Below are 24,333 nucleotides of genomic sequence, written 5' to 3'. Positions count from 1 at the left end.
CTGAGAAGTGGACGGTTGCCGTGGTAACGCCGGAGGAGAACTGAACTCACCAGCCGTCTCTGGTCCCGTGAGTTCGATGCCCAGCGATTGCGTCCACTTTCACTTCCACATCACCACTTCCTGTTCTCTCCTTCACGCTGGTGACTCATCAATAAACACAACTGAGACTGTCAATCATTATTTAATATCTATACTTTAATATATATATACTGATATTTATATACAATTATACAAGTCTGCATTTACACAGGACCACATCTCTATCCTTGATTCCTCTCCTCGTCTCCTCTCCTTGTACCCTCTTTTCTTCTCTCCTTGTCTCCTCTCCCTGTGTCCTGTCCTTATCTCAACTCCTCTCTTGTTTCCTCTCTTTTTCTCCTCTCTCTGTCCTCTCCTTGTGTCTTTCCTTATCTCCTCTCTTCTCTTGCCTCCTCTCCTTGTCTCTTCTCCCTGTGTTGTCTACTTGTCTCATCTACTTGTCTCCTCTCCTTGTCCCCTCTACTTGTCTCTTCTCTTGTCTCTTCTCTTTGTCTCCTCTCCCTGTATCCTGTCATTGTCTCCTTTCCTTATCTCTTCTCCTCTCTCTTTTTGTCTCCTCTCCTTTTCTCTTCTCTTGTCTCTTCTCCCTGTGTCCTCTCTTGCCTCCTCCCCTTTTCTCCTATCCCTTTGTCCTCTCCTTGTTTCCTCTCCTTGTCTCCTCTCTTGTCTACTTTCCTCTCTTGTCTCCTCTCTTTGTGCCTTCTCCTTCCCGACAGTTTCCTCAGCAGTGACTCTATTGTCTCCTCTCTTGTCTCCTCTCCTTATCTCCTCTCCTCCTCTCCTCTCCTTGTCCCCTCTCCTCCTAGACTCTGGCCGGTGGTCAGCGACCTCCTCCTGTCTCTCCTCTCTTGTCTCCTCTGTCCTCTCCTCTTCTCCTCTCTTGTCCCCTCTCCTTGTCTCCTCTCCTTGTCTGCTCTCCTCTTAAATGTGGCTCAGACTCTGGTCGGTGGTCAGCGACCTCCTCCTGTCTCTCCTCTCTTGTCTCCTCTGTCCTCTCCTTGTCTCCTCTCTTGTCTCCTCTGTCCTCTCCTCGTCTCCTCTCCTTGTCTACTTGTCTCCTCTCCTTGTCCCCTCTCCTCCTAAATGTGGCTCAGACTCTGGCCGGTGGTCAGCGACCTCCTCCGGTCTCTTCTCGACAGTTTCCTCAGCAGCGACTCTCTGAAGGTTCGGCACATCAGGAAGTAGATGATGGGGTCGAGGCAGACGTTGAGCGCCGACAGGAAGAGCGTCCCCTCCTTCAGCTGGAACAACAGGAAGCGGGCGTCCGGGCTGAAGCCCGACTCCGGCATCTGGCTCAGAGTGTACGGCACGCGGCAGACGTGGTACGGCACGAAGCAGACGAAGAACACCGCCAGGATGCTGAAGATGCTGCGGTTCGACTTCCGGCAGACGTCGCTGTTGTCGCGGCGCACGCGGCGGTAGGACTGGTAGACGCGGCAGGCGATGGAGGCGTAGCAGTAGGCGAGGACCAGCAGGGTCACCCAGAACAGGCCGACGCTGAGGAGCGTGGACACCCGGTGCCACTGCATGCCCAGCGGCGTCTTCAGCTGCATGCAGTGCCGCGAGCTCTCCTCGTCGGCCGGCCGGCTGGTCAGCACCACGTTGGGCAGGACGCAGACGAGGAGGAAGCTCCAGGTGAGGAGCGCCAGCACCCGGGCGAAGCCGACGCTCTGCAGAACATGCAGCGAGGACACGCCGCCCAACCGGGACCTGCAGGAGGAGGAGGAGGTGTGTCTGACGATCTTAACGTAGCGCTCGAGGCTGATGAGCCCCATGAAGAGGATCCCCACGTACATGGACGAGTAGAAGAGCACGGCGGTGTAGCGGCAGGTGACCACGTGGAGGCGCCAGCCGCCCAGACCCAGCTGAGCCGCCAGCCTGAAGGGGAAGGTCGTCAGCATGAGGAGGTCGGCCACCACCATGTTCTTCAGGTAGACCACCAGGCCCGAGTCACTGGGCACCCTGAAGAAGATCCAGGCGGCCACGCCATTCAGGGACGCCCCGACCACGCAGATCACCAAGTAGAGCGGCGGGAGCACCTGCTGGGTGAAGATGCTGCTGAAGTCTGATTGGTTGCCGGGGAGACGGGTGGCGTTGAGGTGTTCCATCACTGGAAACACACAAACAACACAGTTTGAACATAATGAACAGTAGATGTCACAGTAGAAGTACGTTTCTCTGTCAGGAGAACTCTTAATAAGTCTCTTTTACATTTAACAAAGGCCGTGTCGGTGTGTTAACGCCCCACAGAAGCCTTTTATGTTCATAAACTGAACACACAGCGCTGTGTTTACACGGGGACACGTGCACAAATAAAAAGCGTCTTGAACTCCTGTTTGTCCTGCTGTTCACACACACTTCCCTCCTCCCACCACCGATTCATCCCGGTCCAACACACACTGTGGTCCTCCTCCATCAAACGCCTATAAAAACAGTCCGCGCTGACACCAGGACGCCTTCTGTTTTCCTGTCCTGATTCTTTTATTTTTAGCCCTCGTCTTGTCTCGACCCGAGTCTTGTCTCGAACCTGTGACTTCTGCTGTCGCCAAATGATTGTTTCCCCGAGTTGATCTGTACAGAAGTTCAACTTTTAAACACTAAAGCGATCACACGCCGGCTTCTGCTTCTCACTTGGAAACGATCAATATCAAGTTAATAACTTTAAAAATATCATGATTCTGACTTCCTGTGTTTATGTTAGATATTTTTTAATATTATATATTATATATATATTTTGATTTTAAAGTCATAAATTTACGAAAATAAAATGAAGATATTCTGAGTTTAATGGGACACATTTACGAGAAGAAAATCACAAATTTACGTCACATTTTAACTCACAAATTTATAATAATAATAATAATAAATTCAACTTATAAAGCGCTTTTAAAGAACTCAAAGACGCTTATGAGATTTTAAAGTCATTAATTTATGAGGAAAAAACTCCGATATTCTGAGATTAATGTGGCACATTTATGAGAAAAAACTGACAAATTTATGACACATTTTAAAGCCAGAAATTTACGAGAAAAAACTCACGTATTCTCTGAGATTAAAGAGGCAAATTTACGAGAAAAAAACTCACAAATTTGCGAGATTTTAAAGTCATACATTTATGAAAAAAACCCTCAATTTTTATCAATTAATTAATGGTAAAACATAATAATAATAATAAAATAATACATTTATTTTTGCTACATTTAATATCATATTTATTTATCGAGTCATTTATTTATTTATTTATCTTTAATTTAATTAATTGATAAAAATGTAACATCATTTGATATTTTTGTTATAATTTGTTTCTTTATTTATTCATAATTAATTAATTAATTCCCTTATTTATTTACTCTTCTGTTTAATTTTTATCTTTTATTTATTTATGTATTTATCTGTATTATTTATTTATTTTGCATTTATTTCGTTTACATTTATTTTCAATATAATTTTTTTTTACATTTAATGACATATTTATTTATTGAGTAATTATATATTTATTTATTTTTTACTTTGGCAGGTGCCATCCTCCATACATGGGGTCATTATAATATCCTGGCGAGCAGGAAGGAGATCAGGACATTTAATTATCTCATACATCTAGAACAAACTGTCATTTTTCTCCTACACAGACTTTTGTTTTAGCGATTCCTCTAAGCTGACTCATACTTTATTGGCTGGTAATTTGGATGACACAGTCGAACAAGATGCTGATCAGCAGCAACAACTTCTGCTTTCCGCCTTCTAGATGACCTGGCGCAGGAAGTGATGCAACGATCCTCTTCGCTAGAAGAGCTGAACGTTCAGAGGAAGCGTGTTTCTAGATTGTGTGCAACGATTAGAGCTGAAAATAGGGTGGTTTCATCAACTCAGCTCACAGTGAAAAAACAGACATAGTAGAAAAGGATGTGAGTGATCAACTCGTTATCAGTCAACTCACACAACGAGGGAAAACATCTGGATAAACTCATGGTCCAGATGTTTGTCTCTCTGCCTGTCCACCTGTGAGCTTCATGTATTCAACACCAGTGATTCACAATCAGAAAGAAAAGATGTTTGAGTAGTTTACAACTGTCTGTTGATAATAATGAAATGACAGCTTAATAATTACCTGTAAATGGTGCTAATATTAAAAATAATCATGAACCCGTCAGTCATGAAGGTCACATGGTTTATTACAGAACCGGCTCATGTTGTTAACCAGCGTCTAAAATACTATTTGGAACATCTTTTATTAGTCACATTGATCGTTTTATTGATCAGCTTCAGTGTTGTTGAAATCACAACTTAAACAGATACCAGTACTTCTACTTTATAGCCACCATAATGTCATAAAGTTGTATTTATACTGTACACATTTATTCAGAGAGGCAGACATAATGAAATTATATTTCACTGTTTATTTGATTTTTAATTAAATTTTATTTTATTTATTTTTTATTCATTTCAATATATATTTTGTGGGAGAAACCTGAGCACCAGGAGAATCCCCTTACTGATATATGATGGATTGACTTCTTTTTTTAAACACTCTAATTACCTAAAAATATATTAAAAAAATATTTGGAGGTAATTTAGAGTGTCCAGTTAGACTCATGCATAACTAGGAATTGTGGGAGAAACCTGAGCACCAGGAGAAAACCCCTACTGATATATGATAGATTGACATTTTTTTGAATACTCTAAATTACCACCAAATATATTTAAAAGTCTTTGGGGGTAATTTAGAGTGTCCAGTTAGCCTCACGCATAACTAGGAATTGTGGGAGAAACCTGAGCACCAGGAGAAAAACCCTACTGATATATGATAGATTGACATTTTTTTTGAATACTCTAAATTACCTAAAAATATATTTAAAAAATATTTGGAGGTAATTTAGAGTGTCCAGTTAGCCTCATGCATAACTACGAATTGTGGGAGAAACCTGAGCACCAGGAGAATCCCCTTACTGATATATGATAGATTGAAATTTTTTTGAATACTCTAAATTACCACCAAATATATTAAAAAGTATTTGGGGGTAATTTAGAGTGTCCAGTTAGCCTCACGCATCACTAGGAATTGTGGGAGAAACCTGAGCACCAGGAGAAAACCCTTACTGATATATGATAGATTGAAAAAAAAATTGGAATACTCTAAATTACCTAAAATTATATTTAAAAAAATATTTGGAGGTAATTTAGAGTGTCCAGTTAGCCTCATGCATAACTAGAAACTTTGGGAGAAACCTGAGCACCAGGAGAAAACCCCTACTGATATATGATAGATTTAAAAAAAATTTAATACTCTAAATTACCTCCAAATATATTTTAAAAATATTTGGGGGTAATTTAGAGTGTCCAGTTAGCCTCACGCATAACTAGGAATTGTGGGAGAAACCTGAGCACCAGGAGAAAAACCCTACTGATATATGATAGATTGACATTTTTTTTGAATACTCTAAATTACCACCAAATATATTAAAAAAATATTTGGAGGTAATTTAGAGTGTCCAGTTAGCCTCATGCATAACTAGGAATTTTGGGAGAAACCTGAGCACCAGGAGAAAACCCCTACTGATATATGATAGATTGACATTTTTTTGAATACTCTAAATTACCACCAAATATATTTAAAAGTATTTGGGGGTAATTTAGAGTGTCCAGTTAGCCTCACGCATAACTAGGAATTGTGGGAGAAACCTGAGCACCAGGAGAAAACCCTTACTGATATATGATAGATTGAAAAAAAATTGGAATACTCTAAATTACCTAAAATTATATTTAAAAAATATTTGGAGGTAATTTAGAGTGTCCAGTTAGCCTCATGCATAACTAGAAACTTTGGGAGAAACCTGATTACCAGGAGAAAACCCCTACTGATATATGATAGATTTAAAAAAAATTTAATACTCTAAATTACCTCCAAATATATTTTTAAAATATTTGGGGGTAATTTAGAGTGTCCAGTTAGCCTCACGCATAACTAGGAATTGTGGGAGAAACCTGAGCACCAGGAGAAAAACCCTACTGATATATGATAGATTGACATTTTTTTTGAATACTCTAAATTACCTAAAAATATATTTAAAAAATATTTGGAGGTAATTTAGAGTGTCCAGTTAGCCTCATGCATAACTAGGAATTTTGGGAGAAACCTGAGCACCAGGAGAAAACCCCTACTGATATATGATAGATTGACATTTTTTTGAATACTCTAAATTACCACCAAATATATTTAAAAGTATTTGGGGGTAATTTAGAGTGTCCAGTTAGCCTCACGCATAACTAGGAATTGTGGGAGAAACCTGAGCACCAGGAGAAAACCCATACTGATATATGATAGATTTAAAAAAAATGTAATACTCTAAATTACCTCCAAATATATTTTTAAAATATTTGGGGGTAATTTAGAGTGTCCAGTTAGCCTCATGCATAACTAGAAACTTTGGGAGAAACCTGAGCACCAGGAGAAAACCCCTACTGATATATGATAGATTTAAAAAAAATGTAATACTCTAAATTACCTCCAAATATATTTTAAAAATATTTGGGGGTAATTTAGAGTGTCCAGTTAGCCTCACGCATAACTAGGAATTGTGGGAGAAACCTGAGCACCAGGAGAAAAACCCTACTGATATATGATAGATTGACTTTTTTTTTGAATACTCTAAATTACCACCAAATATATTAAAAAAATATTTGGAGGTAATTTAGAGTGTCCAGTTAGCCTCATGCATAACTAGGAATTTTGGGAGAAACCTGAGCACCAGGAGAAAACCCCTACTGATATATGATAGATTGACATTTTTTTGAATACTCTAAATTACCACCAAATATATTTAAAAGTATTTGGGGGTAATTTAGAGTGTCCGGTTAGCCTCACGCATAACTAGGAATTGTGGGAGAAACCTGAGCACCAGGAGAAAACCCTTACTGATATATGATAGATTGAAAAAAAATTGGAATACTCTAAATTACCTAAAATTATATTTAAAAAATATTTGGAGGTAATTTAGAGTGTCCAGTTAGCCTCATGCATAACTAGAAACTTTGGGAGAAACCTGAGCACCAGGAGAAAACCCCTACTGATATATGATAGATTTAAAAAAAATGTAATACTCTAAATTACCTCCAAATATATTTTAAAAATATTTGGGGGTAATTTAGAGTGTCCAGTTAGCCTCACGCATAACTAGGAATTGTGGGAGAAACCTGAGCACCAGGAGAAAAACCCTACTGATATATGATAGATTGACATTTTTTTTGAATACTCTAAATTACCTAAAAATATATTTAAAAAATATTTGGAGGTAATTTAGAGTGTCCAGTTAGCCTCATGCATAACTACGAATTGTGGGAGAAACCTGAGCACCAGGAGAAAACCCTTACTGATATATGATAGATTGAAATTTTTTTGAATACTCTAAATTACCACCAAATATATTAAAAAGATATTTGGAGGTAATTTAGAGTGTCCAGTTAGCCTCACGCATAACTAGGAATTCTGGGGAAACCTGAGCACCAGGAGAAAACCCACGCAGACACAGGGAGAATATACAAACTCCCCACAGCCGGACAGGTGGAGCTGTCTCAGTGAGGCTGCAGTGCTAATCACTAATCACTGAGGAGGGATGTAGGGGTGGAGGGACGGTGATGACGTAGACTCTACGTCTCAACCTCCCCCTCATCCTCTACGTCGTAAAGAATGAGGGGGAGGTTGAGAGAGGAAGGTAAGGGTGGAGGGAAGACGGGAAGGCGAAGGGGGGAGGAAGAGGGATTTGCTGGTATCCAACCTGAGCTGCAGCCTCCTCTACCTGACTGTTGCCGTCACGCTTCAGGAAGAACCTGCGCATCCAGCGAAAACAACCTTTCTTCTTCTCTTTCTTTTCCACCCCCTCCCGCTCCGTCTCTTCCTTTTTCATCTTCTGTAATGTTGTCTCTCGATCCTCGGTCCTCCTGCGAGAAAAGACTCCTCTCATCTTCTTCTTCATTTTCAGGCAGATGTCCTCCAGGAGCTTCTTCTCAACCTCCATGTGTTGGACTGTGGTCTCCAGGCTCTGTTCTCTGTCCGTCAGGTCCTTGTTGACGTCCTCCAACTGACTGACCTTAGTCTTCCAGATCTGGTCTTTTTCTGTCAGGACCTTTGTGACATTGTCCTCCAGAGCCTTGTATTTGGCCTGCCAGGCGTCCTCTCTCTGTCGGAGTTCATCTGCAGAGCTCAACAGCTCGGTTCTGGTCTCCACGAGCTTTTCATTGAGACTCTTCTTCTCCTGGAAGAGACCAAAGATCACAGCGTCCTTATCGCGCTGCTCCTGCTGGAGATCAAAGATCACAGCGTCCTTATCGCGCTGCTCCTGCTGGAGATCAAGGATCACAGCGTCCTTATCGCGCTGCTCCTGGCGGAGATCAAAGATAACAGCGTCCTTATCGATCTGCTCCTGCTGGAGATCAAAGATCACAGCGTCCTTATCGCGCTGCTCCTGCTGGAGATCAAGGATTACAGCGTCCTTATCGATCTGCTCCTGGCGGAGATCAAGGATAACAGCGTCCTTATCGCGCTGCTCCTGCCGGAGATCAAGGATTACAGCGTCCTTATCGATCTGCTCCTGGCGGAGATCAAGGATAACAGCGTCCTTATCGTGCTGCTCCTGCTGGAGATCAAGGATTACAGCGTCCTTATCGATCTGCTCCTGCTGGAGATCAAGGATAACAGCGTCCTTATCGTGCTGCTCCTGCTGGAGATCAAAGATCACAGCGTCCTTATCGCGCTGCTCCTGCTGGAGATCAAGGATAACAGCGTCCTTATCGTGCTGCTCCTGCTGGAGATCAAGGATAACAGCGTCCTTATCGTGCTGCTCCTGCCGGAGATCAGGGATTGCAGGGTCCTTATCGTGCTGCTCTTTACGGAGACCACGGATAACAGCGTCCTTATCGCGAATGTGCCACGTCAAATGGTTCACTCTGATCTGGAGTTGAGTCTGCTGCGTCTCCCAGCCTCGCTGCTCCTGCCGGAGATCAAGGATTACAGCGTCCTTATCGATCTGCTCCTGGCGGAGATCAAGGATAACAGCGTCCTTATCGTGCTGCTCCTGCCGGAGATCAGGGATTGCAGGGTCCTTATCGTGCTGCTCTTTAAGGAGACCACGGATCACAGCGTCCTTATCGTGCTGCTCCTGGCGGAGACCACGGATAACAGCGTCCTTATCGTGCTGCTCTTTACGGAGACCACGGATAACAGCGTCCTTATCGTGCTGCTCCTGCCGGAGATCAGGGATTGCAGGGTCCTTATCGTGCTGCTCTTTAAGGAGACCACGGATCACAGCGTCCTTATCGTGCTGCTCCTGCCGGAGATCAGGGATTGCAGGGTCCTTATCGTGCTGCTCTTTAAGGAGACCACGGATCACAGCGTCCTTATCGTGCTGCTCCTGGCGGAGACCACGGATAACAGCGTCCTTATCGTGCTGCTCTTTACGGAGACCACGGATAACAGCGTCCTTATCGTGCTGCTCCTGCCGGAGATCAGGGATTGCAGGGTCCTTATCGTGCTGCTCTTTAAGGAGACCACGGATCACAGCGTCCTTATCGTGCTGCTCCTGCCGGAGATCAGGGATTGCAGGGTCCTTATCGTGCTGCTCTTTAAGGAGACCACGGATCACAGCGTCCTTATCGTGCTGCTCCTGCCGGAGATCAGGGATTGCAGGGTCCTTATCGTGCTGCTCTTTACGGAGACCACGGATAACAGCGTCTTTATCGCGAATGTGCCACGTCAAATGGTTCACTCTGATCTGGAGTTGAGTCTGCTGCGTCTTCCAGCCTCGTTGCTTCTCAGCAAGGTCCAAAGTAAAGTTGTCCTGCAGTTCCTTCTGCTGGGCTTCCAACAGTTGGACTTTTCTTTCCCAGGCGATCTCCTTCAGAGCGTCGTTTTCTTCCTTGAAGGTTTTCAGTTCTTTGGTGAACCAAAGCTCCTTAGAGCTCAGTAACAATGATGCTTGATCCATGGAGATGTAAATAATGTACTCACCCTACAGTCGACTGTCAACGTTAAACTGTTTAACCTGAACGGTAAATTAACCTGAATGTTAAATTAACCTGGATGTTAAATTAACCTGAATGTTAAATTAACCTGAATGTTAAATTAACCTGGATGTTAAATTAACCTGAATGTTAAATTAACCTGAATGTTAAATTAACCTGAATGTTAAATTAACCCGAATGTTAAATTAACCCGAATGTTAAATTAACCCGAATGTTAAATTAACCCGAATGTTAAATTAACCCGAATGTTAAATTAACCTGAATGTTAAATTAACCTGAATGTTAAATTAACCCGAATGTTAAATTAACCCGAATGTTAAATTAACCTGAATGTTAAATCAGCTTGTCAACAACTGCCTGGTTCACTAATCTTCTCCTATAAGTAAAATTTTAGATTAAAGCCAAACTCAACATCACAGGAATCACAGCCGATTCCAGAACATCACATTGTGATGTCATGAGACAGTTTGGAATACAGCCTTACCTGTGATGTCATCACATTCTCATGTCATCATGTCATGAGAATGTGATGACATCACAATGTGATGACATGACGGGTAAGGCTGTATTCTAAACCTCATACTATACTAGTAGTACGTACTGATTTGGCCAGAATGTAGCATGTAGTACGCAGTATGGAAATCTACAATATGCCAAAAATACATGGATGTCGTACTGAAAACACTGTTACAGTAAAAGTTACAGTAAGTATTGTAACAGTGTGGTATTAGTACTTTTACTGCAGTAAAGGATCTGAATACTTACTAAATACGGCATCATTGAGGCTCTCAGGATAATATATATACTGTATATATATATATATATATATATATATATATATAATTTCATCATATATTATTTTTTGATAAATAATAAAATCATCCTTTTTTCTTCTCTCCTCCTCTCGTTCCTCTCTCCTCCGCTTTATATACAGTATATATATATAAATGCATATAAATTATATAAATATGCCTACATGTTAAGTCTAAATCTCTTTGTTTCCTGACTCAAAATAGGTCATAGACCCCTAAAAAGTGTTCCCGACAAAACATCCTGACATGTATTTATATATTTTTTATTTTTTTATGTTTATTTTTTTAATTGAATTGTATTTTTCCGCGTTATTATTATTATTATTATTATTCCCAAAGCACAACAAACCAGACAGAAAACTGTAGTGTGTTTTCTCTTTTAGCTAGTTAGTTAGTTAGTTAGTTAGTTAATTAGTTAGTTAGTTAATTAGTTAGTTAGTTAGTTAGTTAGTTAGTTAGTTAATTGGTGAACTCATCAGTCCCTAACTGATATAATTAGTCCAAAAATGTAAAAACAAATTCTATACATTTTAATATATTATGTAGTTAATGTTTCTTCCTGTATTGATAGTAGTTTGTAATAGATATTATAGTAGTTATATACTATATTCATGAGAAAAATATTAAGAAATATTAGTATTTATATGTTATATATATTTTACAGGGCAGTCGATAACAAATTTGCTCAACTTGCGATTTAGTCTGGCCGCTATTCGATCTTTCCGAGGTTGTAGCAGCTCAGTTTTAAAGCTGATGGTATCATAGTAAACTATAAAACCTGATGAATCCATCGGTACCAACCATGTCATACTAGCTTGTAGTGAAGGAGGTTAAATAATGCTCTAAACTAACAACAAATTTTGGCAAAGAAAAACTGTCATGTCCATTTTCAAAGGGGTCCCTTGACCTCTGACCTCAAGCATATATTTAAATACTTGACAAATCTCCCTTTAAGATACATTTTGAACAGATAAAAAAAGTGTGATTAATTTGATTAAATATTTTAATCAATCAACAGGCATATGCAGTATATATATATATATATATAATTCTTTTTTTTCTTTTTTTAAGAAAAACAACTCTACAAATCAAATCTGAATCAGCGTTAAAAACCCACCAAAATGCAAATTTGTGCATAATTTAGGAACAAATTTAGGACAAACAGGCAACATAAATAAATAACCATGAATGAGTGTGGTGATAACTAACAACCACGTTTCATCAGGACACTTTTCTTTCTGTCATCAACGTCTAAAGTCCCAGAAACTGTAGATCAGTGGCGGCTGGTGGATTTTTTTTTGGGTAGGGCCAATCAATTTCAACAAACATCCTAGTACGATTCAATGCAAAAAAAGGTATCAAAAACGCATTACTACTTTGCAGTTACATTTTTATCATTTATTCCAACACTGACATAAGGACATCTTATTCATACAATTCAGTATGTTAATATAACATACGACAGATCATTTATAAAGGAACTTTGCTCTTCTGTCCTTCTGAGTGGCAAACCTCTCAATGACCTTCTTATTGAAGTCAGGCATGTTCCTGACAAGTTTCTTCTCCATGGAGAGCATAGCCAGAGCATTAAGGCGATCCTGTGTCATGTTGTTTCTCAGGAAGGTCTTGATCCCGCGAGAACTGACATGAGCCCTGACGAGAACAGAGAGAGACACACGTGAACGTGCGCGCGCACACCATGGGCCAAATCAGTTTGGCCCTCCCGGAAGTCTTTTTTACGGCGCTGATTGGATGAATTGTATGTCATTCATGCTTGTAATCATATATCTTTAATCAGTGATTGGCTGTACTGCTTATTAGACCCGCCTTCCTTGGGCCAAATCCATTTGGCCCCAGAAAGTGCACGTGCAGCAGAGCAGCTGAGAGGTGCACTAGCAGAGAGTTCAAGGAGGAAAGCAGATATTTGGCGCAGTTATCCTATTTTACAAATATTACGGGTATATTCCATAGGTCAAAAACACACATATTGACAATTTTTAGAATTTTTAGAATTTTTATAATTAATAATTTTATAATTTTTTTTTTTTTTTTTTGGTGGCTCAAGGTGGGTGGGGCCAGGCCCCGTGGCCCTCTATTGGCCGGCCGCCACTGTGCACATGTGAGCATGTTGACCCTGAAAACTGCATTCAGTAGGTTACATAATTAATCAAATGTAAAAGTGAAATCATTTCTTAAACAATGTTGTCTTCTTGGAAATGCTTATCCATCTCTACAGCCTTCATACACTGTGTTAGCATTATACAGTCCTGCTGACTGACTCAACTGGTTTAAAGAAACACATCTTTATAGTGAACATCTTAATGCTCCTTAAGGTCAGTTTAGACAGCCATCACTACATCTCTGTGTGTACAACCCTCAGTGCTCCCTCTCTTCAGTGAGGCTGTCTAGAACAGACTGGAGTATCAACACACTGTTACGACTTCAACTAACAAAGCTGATCAACAACTGACATGATTCTGCTTGTCTGTTTGTTTTTATATGAGATTATAATGATGCAGTGAAGTTGTAGGAGGGTAAAGTTGAACCATCTTTTAAATGTGATTTCTGACTGTTTCTAATGTTGACAACACACACAGTGAGGTACAGACCAGTGTGAGAATCAAAACAACTCCATCTAAATTAAACAAGTTGCACAATTCATTTATTCCTCACATGTTTTCAGCTATTTAGCCGTCATCAGGCTGCTATGAGTTTGTTTCTACAATCAGTTAATTAGTCATGTGGCTTTACAGAAGCAAATAGAGCGGTGCAGGGATGATGAATTAATGTAGGCCAACCTGGAAGTCAGCATCACAAAGCCGATGGGATTTTTACATTGTCAAACTTTCCGCTTTCCATCAGCAAGTGCTCCTCTATTGGAAGTTAATTTACAAACATAACTTTACACCACATAACACACCTGTGTGGAACAATAGACACATTTTGTGGAGTAAAAAATCAGAGTACATAGTGGTTTGGAAATCCAAAGGGATTTGGGCTGTAGCCCATTTCATGGATGGCAGTGGAAACTTGTGACATCATGAAGAGTTTTGTGAGAAGTTCTCAATCCAATGTACCGTTAAGAACTATAATAGAAAGATAAAAGCCGTACCAGCTTCCCTTAGATCAGGGGTCAGCAAGCTTTACTATCAAAAGAGCCATTTTTAGGCAAAGAAAAAAAAAAAATCTGTCTGGAGCCGCAAAACATTTGAGCATTGTGATGAAGGTAACACAGTTTATAGTCTAAGTATATAGTATATAAGTCTAATGCAGTGAGGGCCAAAGTGCAAATGTACTACGGAGTATTAGGGCCACGTTAAGGGGGGAAAAAATCAGAGATTTCCAGAATAAAGTCATAATATTACAAGAAAAAAAGTCGTAATATTACGAGAATAAAGTTAAAACTTTACGAGAAAAAAATTAAATAAGTAAAATTACTACTTTATAATATTATGATTTTATTCTCATAATATTACGACTTTTTTTTCTCGTAAACTTCTGACTTTATTCTCACATTACAACTTTGTTTCTCGTAAACGTATGACTTTATTTTCATAATATTACAACTTTTTTCTCGTAATATTATGACTTTATTCTCGAAATCTCAGATTTATTTTTTTTCCTCAATGTGGCCCTAATACTCTGTCGTACCATCATACATTAGACCTACAACAATGATACATAAAAATGAAAATGTAAACAAAAAACAGTTATTCATTTCCATTTTTATAAATCCACAGGGAGCCACTGGAGAGGAGCTAAAGAGCCTCAAGTGGCTCCGGAGCCGCAGGTTGCTGACCCCTGCCTTAGATCAATGGTGATAGAAGACATCTTGTATTCAGATATCTCCCCTAGTCTAAGACAACTCTGTATAGAAGGAATTGATTTGTGTGACAGCAAGATTACCAACAAAGTTATTAGTAATATTCTGTTCAGAGAATACTTCACTAACCCAGTCAGGAGAAATTATGTTTTCAAGGAATTTGAAGCTGAAGAGTTTAAGATAATACGGAGAAGATATATTTCATTCCCTCTCCCTCCTAAGGTGAAAGAGGTGAACTTCAAAATCCTGAATGAGATTTACCCAACGAACGAATTCTTGAGACTGAGGTTTAACTTTGATGTGAATAACTGTGTATTTTGTGAAAGTGAAATTGAAAGTTTGGAACATGTGTTTTTTTTTTAATTGTGAATCAGTGAAGTTTTTCTGGAATGACATGCAGAGCTGGCTACAATCCAAGAGGACTGAGCTGTCACCATTCAGAGAGAAAACGGTCAAATTTGGTATCTTTGCTGCGAATCAGAATTTGGATTTTGTTATCAATATTTCACTATTATTAACCCTCCTGTTGTCCTCGGGTCAAATTTGACCCGTTTTCAAACTTCATTATATCATAAATATGGATTTCTTTAATCTAATTACCCAAAAATAACATGGATGGTTGCCTACTCAAAACAATATTCTGACTAAAAGTTTACATATACCAGTATGTGATAATACAACAACATTATGTTCCTCTGATAATAACTTTAGTCAAAATAATTCACAATATCTGGTTGTTTTTTTATACTAAAAAATTTGGTATAATTTCACGGAAATTAGGTTTATTAACCTTAATTTCCCCCCAAAAAGTGTAAAACTTAATAATTAGGAATGAAGTTGGCCCAAAAGGTGTAACACAGAATTGGGTGATAGTTTATACTGTATGCTTTATAAAAAGTCAAACCAGACCGGGTTCATTTTGACCCGGGAAGACAAAAGTTGCATGGTCGACGGACGGGAAGAAACAGGAGGGTTAAGTACATTTTTATACATTAATGCAGATAACTCAAAACTAAACCCTGTCTGACTATGAAGAAAGAGTTAAAACTGCTCAGTAAATCTCTTAAACTATTCTCTTTATTTGATATGTACAAATTAATTTGAGATGAGCACTGTTTGTTTTAATTTATGATATATACTATATATATATATATATATATATATATATATATATATATATATATATATATGTTGAGATTGAAAACTAAAACAACTCATCAGAAGATCCCAAAAATATCAAAAACTTAAACTAATGATTGAAACTACTATATAATGTTGTTTGACTCAAAACAAGATGCTGATACCCAGAATAATTAACGGCTTTTATCTTTACAAGATAAAAGCTCGACACAAGATGTTGTTGTGTTTCAAACACATGGGCCAGACGTGGCCATCGAACAGGCTGGGGGGGTCTGGCACAGTGTAGTTCCTAGAGCACTAGGAAAGTTACAAGATGTACATTTTATAAAGATATATTGGATTTAAATTTTATATAAAAAAAAACATGAAACTAAATTGTACTGCTGATATTTCCTTTATTTTGATCACAAATTGGACATTGTCATTTATCAGTCATATTATTGATCTTGTATACACTACAAAAAATATCATATACAGTTTGAAGAAGCGCTGTAAGAATTAAAGACTGAATCAAAGCATGTTTATATTTTTATGATCCACACTGTTAACTTGATTTTGGCATTGTATATATTTTTGTATATATTTACACCATATTGTCATAGACTTTATATTTACACTTTTTATATTTACACTTTTCTCACTTTTTGTTGCAACTGCTGCACAGCAATTTCCCTCAGGATGAATAAAGTTTTATCTTATCTTAAAATAAAACACCATTAAAACAAAAGATCCAAAACTAAAATAACTCATCAGAAGATCCTAAAAAATATCAAAAACGAAAACTAATGATTGAAACTACGATATAATGTTGTTTGACTCAAAACAAGATGCTGATAACCAGAATAATTAACAACTTTAATCTTTAAAGTTTGTCTCCTGATGATGTGATACAGATTTTGTAGCCACATTTTCTTGTGGATTAATCTTAGTTACCGTCTTTAACAAATTTTTTCTAAACAACGAATCCTTAATTTCTCAAGGTATTTTATAAAAAATGAATTTCAGATATAAAAAATAATTGTGTTCATGTTTTATCAGTGAGTTTCATGTAAACAATAAAATAGTGTTAATTAATTTGGGATTGGAATTCATTTTACCACTTTGTCTATTTGTGTCTGTAGATTTCTCCTAAATTCACTCAAAGCCAGAATTAGATAATGCCTCATTTGCATATTTAAACATAACATTTCAGAAACTTGTAATACAAAAAATAATTGGCTTAATGTCAGTAATCAACTGGGGAAGTTTCATGGTGATATCTATTAGTTAAATATTTTACCCTATTCACCTGTAGAGTCTCCCCTTAAAGAATCACACAGCTGAAACAAAGTGTTTGGTATAGTGGATACAGCAGATGTTATATTGTGGTCTGATTAAACACAAGATGCTGATAACCAGGTTAATAAGTAAACTGATTTGGAGCTGTATGAAAGTTTAAGACCTGATGATGTAATGCAGTTTAAGTATTGAGTAAATATTATTTCTGTTATAACTGTTGATTGTCTTGATTATTTCAATGAGATCTAGACAGACAGTGAAGTCAGATTAAAGTCTGAACTAACACCAACGTGTCTGAACATCACAGAGAATCTCAGTTTGACAGATTTTGATATCAGCAGTTTTAACATCACCAGCTGATCCAATATTAAAATATGGGAAGAGTTTCTCAGTGAAAGTGTCTCTGTAAGTGTAGATGTGAGTCATGTCTTCAGGGTCGTAGAAGGACACCTCCCCCCTGTCATAGTCCAGCTGGACTCTGATCCTCTGGAGACTCTTCTTCACTCTGACTGTCTCACTAACAACATTAGTGTATTCTCCACTGCGATGCAATAAACACCAGATTCCATCTTTTCGTGTGGAATATCTCTTCTCCTTCCTGTCAACTGACTCTTTAGCCAAACCTACAAGCCAGTTAGGAAGGTCTCCCACCTCCACCTCCCAGCTGTGTTTACCTGAGCTGAAGCCCTCAGAGCCCAGAACATCTGCATACTTAGTGAATCTCTCTGCATTGTCAGGAAGCTGCTGGTTTGTGTCTCCACGTCTCACACTGGTCAGATCATCAGACAGATAGAGATTGTAGGCTGCAGTGTTTGGGTCCAGAATGACAGGACTGAAGTGGACCTTGTCCTTCATCTTCTCCCAGACTCTGAAGGACAGGTTGCCCAGGTGTTTGACCACATCTATCAGCGCTCCTGAGACCAGCTGTGGATCTGACAGTGAGCACTGGACTCTGGCTCTGGTCTGAGTGGCTTTATAACTGCTGAGGAAGGGCACGTTGTGTTTCTGCAGGTCTTCTTCAACAGTAGAGATACTGTCTGACAGAGAGGAGATGTGCTCCTGAATCATCTTCATCTCTCTGCTGATAGTCTTCCCCTTCTGCTTCTCTTCCTCCCTCAGAGCTGCCAGTCTGGACTCCTCTTCCTCTTTGAGGAACTGGTGGAGCTTGTTGAACTCTGCTCTGATCTGCCTCTCTGTGGACAACAGCTGCTTCTTGGAGTGTTGAATCACTTCATGGTATGTTTCCTCCACTTCTTCATATTTGTCCCTCTTGTCCTGTAGAGACTCTAAGTCAGATTTCAGCTGGTCCTTCAGGTCACTGACTGCTTGTTCTATAGGAACCACCTTGTGACTCTGGTGGAGAGAAAACTCACAGACAGGACACACAGCTCTCTCTTCGTCCTTAAAGAACAGTTTAGGCTCTTCTTGATGTTTACTACACACCACCTCCACCTTCTTCTCTTCTTTTTCTGTCTCAGATGATCCAGCTTTGTGTCTCTCAGTAAACGAGTCAGACAGTTCCTTCAGTGCAAAGTTCACTCCTGGAAAATCCTTTGAGGATTTTCTTCTACAAATGGGACAGTTTTTTTTTTCAGTTTGTTCCCAGAAGTTCTTCAGGCAGCTTGAACAGAAGCTGTGGTTGCAGCTCAGAGACACAGGATCTCTGAAAGTCTCTGAACACACATGGCAGTTCAGGTAACTTTCAAAAAGAGCAGTTTTCTCAGCCATTTGTCTTGGTATCTAAATTGTCTTTCAAAAGCAAGACTCACCGAGTTACTGTCCCGTCTCTTGATTGCTTCAAATAATCCAAACGTGTGTTTTCCAGCAGAGATCTCACACCCTGTGATGGCGTCTCAGCTCTGATCAACAATGTCAAAATCTACTTTCATTTACACTCACCTCTGTCACAGGGTGAATTATTATCAGGAAATGCTGCCATGTCATTATGTCACCAGCAGATGGTGTCAGGATGTCATTCAGAGTTCAACACTTTCCTCTTGATTAAGAACAATACAATTTCTTTTTAAATCTATAATCAATTTTCATAGACTAAACAAAATAAAATGCAAAATATGTATAAATAATTGTGACTTCTCCTGTTTTGTTTCACTAAATAAATAATAGAAATATTCATAAAAATGCACAAAAACAAGGAGATGATTGTAATGTTTTAGTCTAACGAGGACTGAACATTTCAACAGGCTAACTGACACTAAACCAGTTGCATGACTTTGTTAGTTTCATCCAGTTGGACTAAATTTATAGCACTCTCTAAACCATCACTAATACAAATTAAACTTGTTTTTTACTTTTCATTTCATTTGCTTATTCTCCTGTTTATCACAAGTCAAAGTGGTCAAATGTCTGTGCAATTTATTTTGAGAGTATTTTCTAAAAACATGAGAGAAAACTCACTAAAATGACTGTTGTTTTTCACATTGTGTCACAGTAAATGTACAAATAACAATCATGATATAGAATCTACATAAAGTTTCTCAACCTGACTGTATTTGTTTTACTTTCTGGCACATTTTCTCTCTCATTCATTCCTTCATTCATTCATTCATTCATTCATTCATGAGTTTTGATGATGATGGTACAGCAGCTCAAAATAAATGCTGGCCTCTTAAGAGCTGAAAAGACTCATGTCTGAGATATAATTCAATCTGAATCATGTGTTTGAGATGATTTGACTCATTTGGTGCCTGATGAAGCAACAACAACATCAAGAGACACAGCAGTGATGCATTTCTTAGATACTCTGGACATAAAGTATGTTGACGAATACGCATTAAAAGAAAAATCTATCAGAAACTACTAAGAGGAGCTACTATTGATCAACCTGTGCAGCAAACAACAATATGCATGTAAATAAGTAACAGAAATAAAATGTTCAGTGTTCAAAATGAGCAACAAAACGTGGACTTTGTCTCCATCTTGTGGCGTTTTACGGAAAGTAAAATGTGTCCATGCAATCACATGTTGTATACATACTGTACATTCAATAATGTTGATGACATTATGCACATGTGAGCATGTTGTCCCTGAAAACTGCATTCAGTAGGTTACAGAATGAATCAAATGTAAAAGTGAAATCATTTCTTAAACAATGTTGTCTTCTTGGAAATGCTTATCCATCTCTACAGCCTTCATACACTGTGTTAGCATTATACAGTCCTGCTGACTGACTCAACTGGTTTAAAGAAACACATCTTTATAGTGAACATCTTAATGCTCCTTAAGGTCAGTTTAGACAGCCATCACTACATCTCTGTGTATACAACCCTCAGTGCTCCCTCTCTTCAGTGAGGCTGTCTAGAACAGACTGGAGTATCAACACACTGTTACGACTTCAACTAACAAAGCTGATCAACAACTGACATGATTCTGCTTGTCTGTTTGTTTTTATATGAGATTATAATGATGCAGTGAAGTTGTAGGAGGGTAAAGTTGAACCATCTTTTAAATGTGATTTCTGACTGTTTCTAATGTTGACAACACACACAGTGAGGTACAGACCAGTGTGAGAATCAAAACAACTCCATCTAAATTAAACAAGTTGCTCAATTCATTTATTCCTCACATGTTTTCAGCTATTTAGCCGTCATCAGGCTGCTATGAGGTTGTTTCTACAATCAGTTAATTGGTCATGTGGCTTTACAGAAGCAAATAGAGCGGTGCAGGGATGATGAATTAATGTAGGGCAACCTGGAAGTCAGCATCACAAAGCCGATGGGATTTTTACATTGTCAAACTTTCTGCTTTCCATCAGCAAGTGCTCCTCTATTGGAAGTTAATTTACAAACATAACTTTACACCACATAACACACCTCAAATTATTCTCTTTATTTGATATGTACAAATTAATTTGAGATGAGCACTGTTTCTTTTAATTTATGTGATATATACTGTATATATATATATATATATATATATTTATATATACAGTATATATATATTTTTCTCATTTATTATTTTTTATTTCTTGTTCCTTGACCAGTTTTACTTTTTTTTATTCTATTTGAATGTTTTTTATATATATGTTGAGATTCAAAACTAAAACAACTCATCAGAAGATCCCAAAAATATCAAAAACTTAAACTAATGATTGAAACTACTATATAATGTTGTTTGACTCAAAACAAGATGCTGATAACCAGAATAATTAACAGCTTTTATCTTTAGAAGATAAAAGCTCGACACAAGATGTTGTTGTGTTTCAAACACATGGGCCAGGCGTGGCCATCGAACAGGCTGGGGGGGTCTGGCACAGTGTAGTTCCTAGAGCACTAGGAAAGTTACAAGATGTACATTTTATAAAGATATATTGGATTTAAATTTTATATTAAAAAAAAACATGAAACTAAATTGTACTGCTGATATTTCCTTTATTTTGATCACAAACTGGACATTGTCATTTATCATTCATATTATTGATCATGTATACACTACAAAAAATATCATATACAGTTTGAAGAAGCGCTGTAAGAATTAAAGACTGAATCAAAGCATGTTTATATTTTTATGATCCACACTGTTGACTTGATTTTGGCATTGTATATATTTTTGTATATATTTACACCATATTGTCATAGACTTTATATTTACACTTTTTATATTTACACTTTTCTCACTTTTTGTTGCAACTGCTGCACAGCAATTTCCCTCAGGATGAATAAAGTTTTATCTTATCTTAAAATAAAACACCATTAAAACAAAAGATCCAAAACTAAAATAACTCATCAGAAGATCCTACAAAATATCAAAAACTAAAACTAATGATTGAAACTACGATATAATGTTGTTTGACTCAAAACAAGATGCTGATAACCAGAATAATTAACAGCTTTTATCTTTAAAGTTTGTCTCCTGATGATGTGATACAGATTTTGTAGCCATATTTTCTTGTGGATTAATCTTAGTTACCGTCTTCAACACATTTTTGCTAAACAACAAATTCTTAATTTCTCAAGGTATTTCCGAAAAATGAATTTCAGATATAAGAAATTACTTCTGTGTTCATATTTTTAAAATGGGTTACATTAAACAATAAAGGAAGATGAAAACAGTTTTGCATAATTCATTTGGGACAGTAGAGACAGGACAGAGAAACAGTTTCTGTCTGAACTAACACCAACGTGTCTGAACATCACAGAGAAATCTCAGTTTGGCAGATTTTGATATCAGCAGTTTTAGCATCACCAGCCAGTCCAATAAGGAACCATGGGAAGAGTTTCTCAGTGAAAGTGTCTCTGTGATTGTAGATGTGAGTCATGTCTTCAGGGTCGTAGAAGGACACCTCCCCCCTGTCATAGTCCAGCTGGACTCTGATCCTCTGGAGACTCTTCTTCACTCTGACTGTCTCACCAACAACATCAGTGTATTTTTCACTGAAAAGACACCAGATTCCATCTTCTGGTGAAACGTCTGCCTTCTCCTTCCTGTCAGCTGACTCTTTAGCCAAACCTAAAAACCAGACAGGATGGTCTCCCACCTCCACCTCCCAGCTGTGTTTCCCTGAGCTGAAGCCCTCAGAGCCCAGAACAGTGATATAATTAGTGTTTCTCTCTGGATTGTCAGGAAGCTGCTGGATTGTGTCTCCATATCTCACACTGGTCAGATCATCAGACAGATAGAGAATGGGGTATGCAGTGTTTGGGTCCAGAATGACAGGACTGAAGTGGACCTTGTCCTTCATCTTCTCCCAGACTCTGAAGGACAGGTTGCCCAGGTGTTTGGCCACATCTATCAGCGCTCCTGAGACCAGCTGTGGATCTGACAGTGAGCACTGGACTCTGGCTCTGGTCTGAGTGGCTTTATAACTGCTGAGGAAGGGCACGTTGTGTTTCTGCAGGTCTTCTTCAACAGCAGAGATACTGTCTGACAGAGAGGAGATGTGCTCCTGAATCATCTTCATCTCTCTGCTGATAGTCTTCCCCTTCTGCTCCTCTTCCTCCCTCAGAGCTGCCAGTCTGGACTCCTCTTCCTCTTTCAGGAACTGGTGGAGCTTGTTGAACTCTGCTCTGATCTGCCTCTCTGTGAACAACAGCTGCTTCTTGGAGTGTTGAATCACTTCATCGTATGTTTTCTCTACTTGTTTGTGTTTGTCCCTCTTGTCCTGTAGAGACTCTAAGTCAGATTTCAGCTGGTCCTTCAGGTCACTGACTGCTTGTTCTACAGGAACCACCTTGTGACTCTGGTGGAGAGAAAAGTCACAGACAGGACACACAGCTCTCTCTTCATCCTTACAGAACAGTTTAGTCTCTTCTTGATGTTTACTACACACCACCTCCACCTTCTTCTCTTCTTTTTCTGTCTCAGATGATCCAGCTTTCTGTCTCTCAGCAAACAAGTCAGACAGTTCCTTCAGTGCAAAGTTCACCCAGAGATGTTCTTTAGATGATTTTCTTTTACAAATGGGACAGTTTTTGTTTTCAGCTTGTTCCCAGAATTTCTTCAGGCAGCTTGAACAGAAGCTGTGGCTGCAGCTCAGAGACACAGGATCTCTGAAAGTCTCTGAACACACATGGCAGTTCAGGTAACTTTCAAAAAGAGCTCTCTCAGCCATTTGTCTTGGTATTTAAATTGTCTTTCAAAAGCAAGACTCACCGAGTTACTGTCCCGTCTCTTGATTGCTTCAAATAATCCAAATGTGTGTTTTCCAGCAGAGATCTCACACCCTGTGATGGCGTCTCAGCTCTGATCAACAATGTCAAAATCTACTTTCATTTACACTTCCCTCTGTCACAGGATGAATTATTATCAGGAAATGCTGCCATGTCATTATGTCACCAGCAGATATTGTCAGGATGTCATTCAGAGTTCAACACTTTCCTCTTGATTAAGAACAAAACAATTTCTTTTTTTAATCTATAATCAATTTTCATAGACTAAACAAAATAAAATGCAAAATATTTATAAATAATTGTGACTTCTCCTGTTTTGTTTCACTAAATAAATAATAGAAATGTTCATAAAATGCCAAAAACAAGGAGATGATTGTAATGTTTTAGTCTAACGAGGACTGAACATTTCAACAGGCTGACTGACACTAAACCAGTTGCATGACTTTGTTAGTTTCATCCAGTTGGACTAAATAGATAGCACTCTCTAAACCTGCACTTATAGGAATTAAACTTGTTATTTATTTTTCATTTCATTTGCTTATTCTCCGATTCATCACAAGTCAAAGTGGTCAAATGTCTGTGCAATTTATTTTGAGAGTAT

At 38.6% G+C, this 24,333-nt stretch overlaps 3 protein-coding genes across 3 annotated transcripts in view; all 3 read right to left on the bottom strand.

Moving 5' to 3' along the window:
• LOC141769607 (P2Y purinoceptor 14-like) overlaps nt 1-2,195 on the bottom strand; it is a 2,221-nt gene extending 26 nt beyond the window's left edge. The window contains exon 1 of the mRNA XM_074638848.1: nt 1-2,195. This exon is cut by the window's left edge and continues 26 nt beyond it. Coding sequence (XP_074494949.1) covers nt 1,119-2,147 — 1,029 coding nt within the window. The 5' untranslated portion in view covers nt 2,148-2,195 and the 3' untranslated portion in view covers nt 1-1,118.
• Nucleotides 1-18,986, bottom strand: part of LOC141769614 (nuclear factor 7, brain-like) — a 31,776-nt gene extending 12,790 nt beyond the window's left edge. Inside the window, exons 1-2 of the mRNA XM_074638859.1 lie at nt 16,999-18,986; nt 16,283-16,956 (exon numbers count right to left, since the gene is read on the bottom strand). Of these exons, the coding sequence (XP_074494960.1) occupies nt 17,386-18,834 (1,449 nt within the window). The 5' untranslated portion in view covers nt 18,835-18,986 and the 3' untranslated portion in view covers nt 16,283-16,956; nt 16,999-17,385. The remainder of the gene's footprint in view (nt 1-16,282; nt 16,957-16,998) is intronic.
• A 3,187-nt stretch (nt 18,987-22,173) lies between these two features.
• LOC141769627 (zinc-binding protein A33-like) lies at nt 22,174-23,674 on the bottom strand. The gene has a single exon (XM_074638873.1). The coding sequence runs from the start codon at nt 23,672-23,674 to the stop codon at nt 22,256-22,258; it is 1,419 nt and encodes a 472-aa protein (XP_074494974.1). The 3' UTR covers nt 22,174-22,255.
• Between the last annotated feature and the right edge of the window lie 659 nt (nt 23,675-24,333).

Source organism: Sebastes fasciatus, chromosome 6 (genome assembly GCF_043250625.1).
Source record: "Sebastes fasciatus isolate fSebFas1 chromosome 6, fSebFas1.pri, whole genome shotgun sequence".
Taxonomy (NCBI): Eukaryota; Metazoa; Chordata; class Actinopteri; order Perciformes; family Sebastidae; genus Sebastes; species Sebastes fasciatus.
The sequence above is the reverse complement of the archived record's forward strand: the minus strand, read 5'-3'. Positions and strand labels throughout refer to the sequence as shown.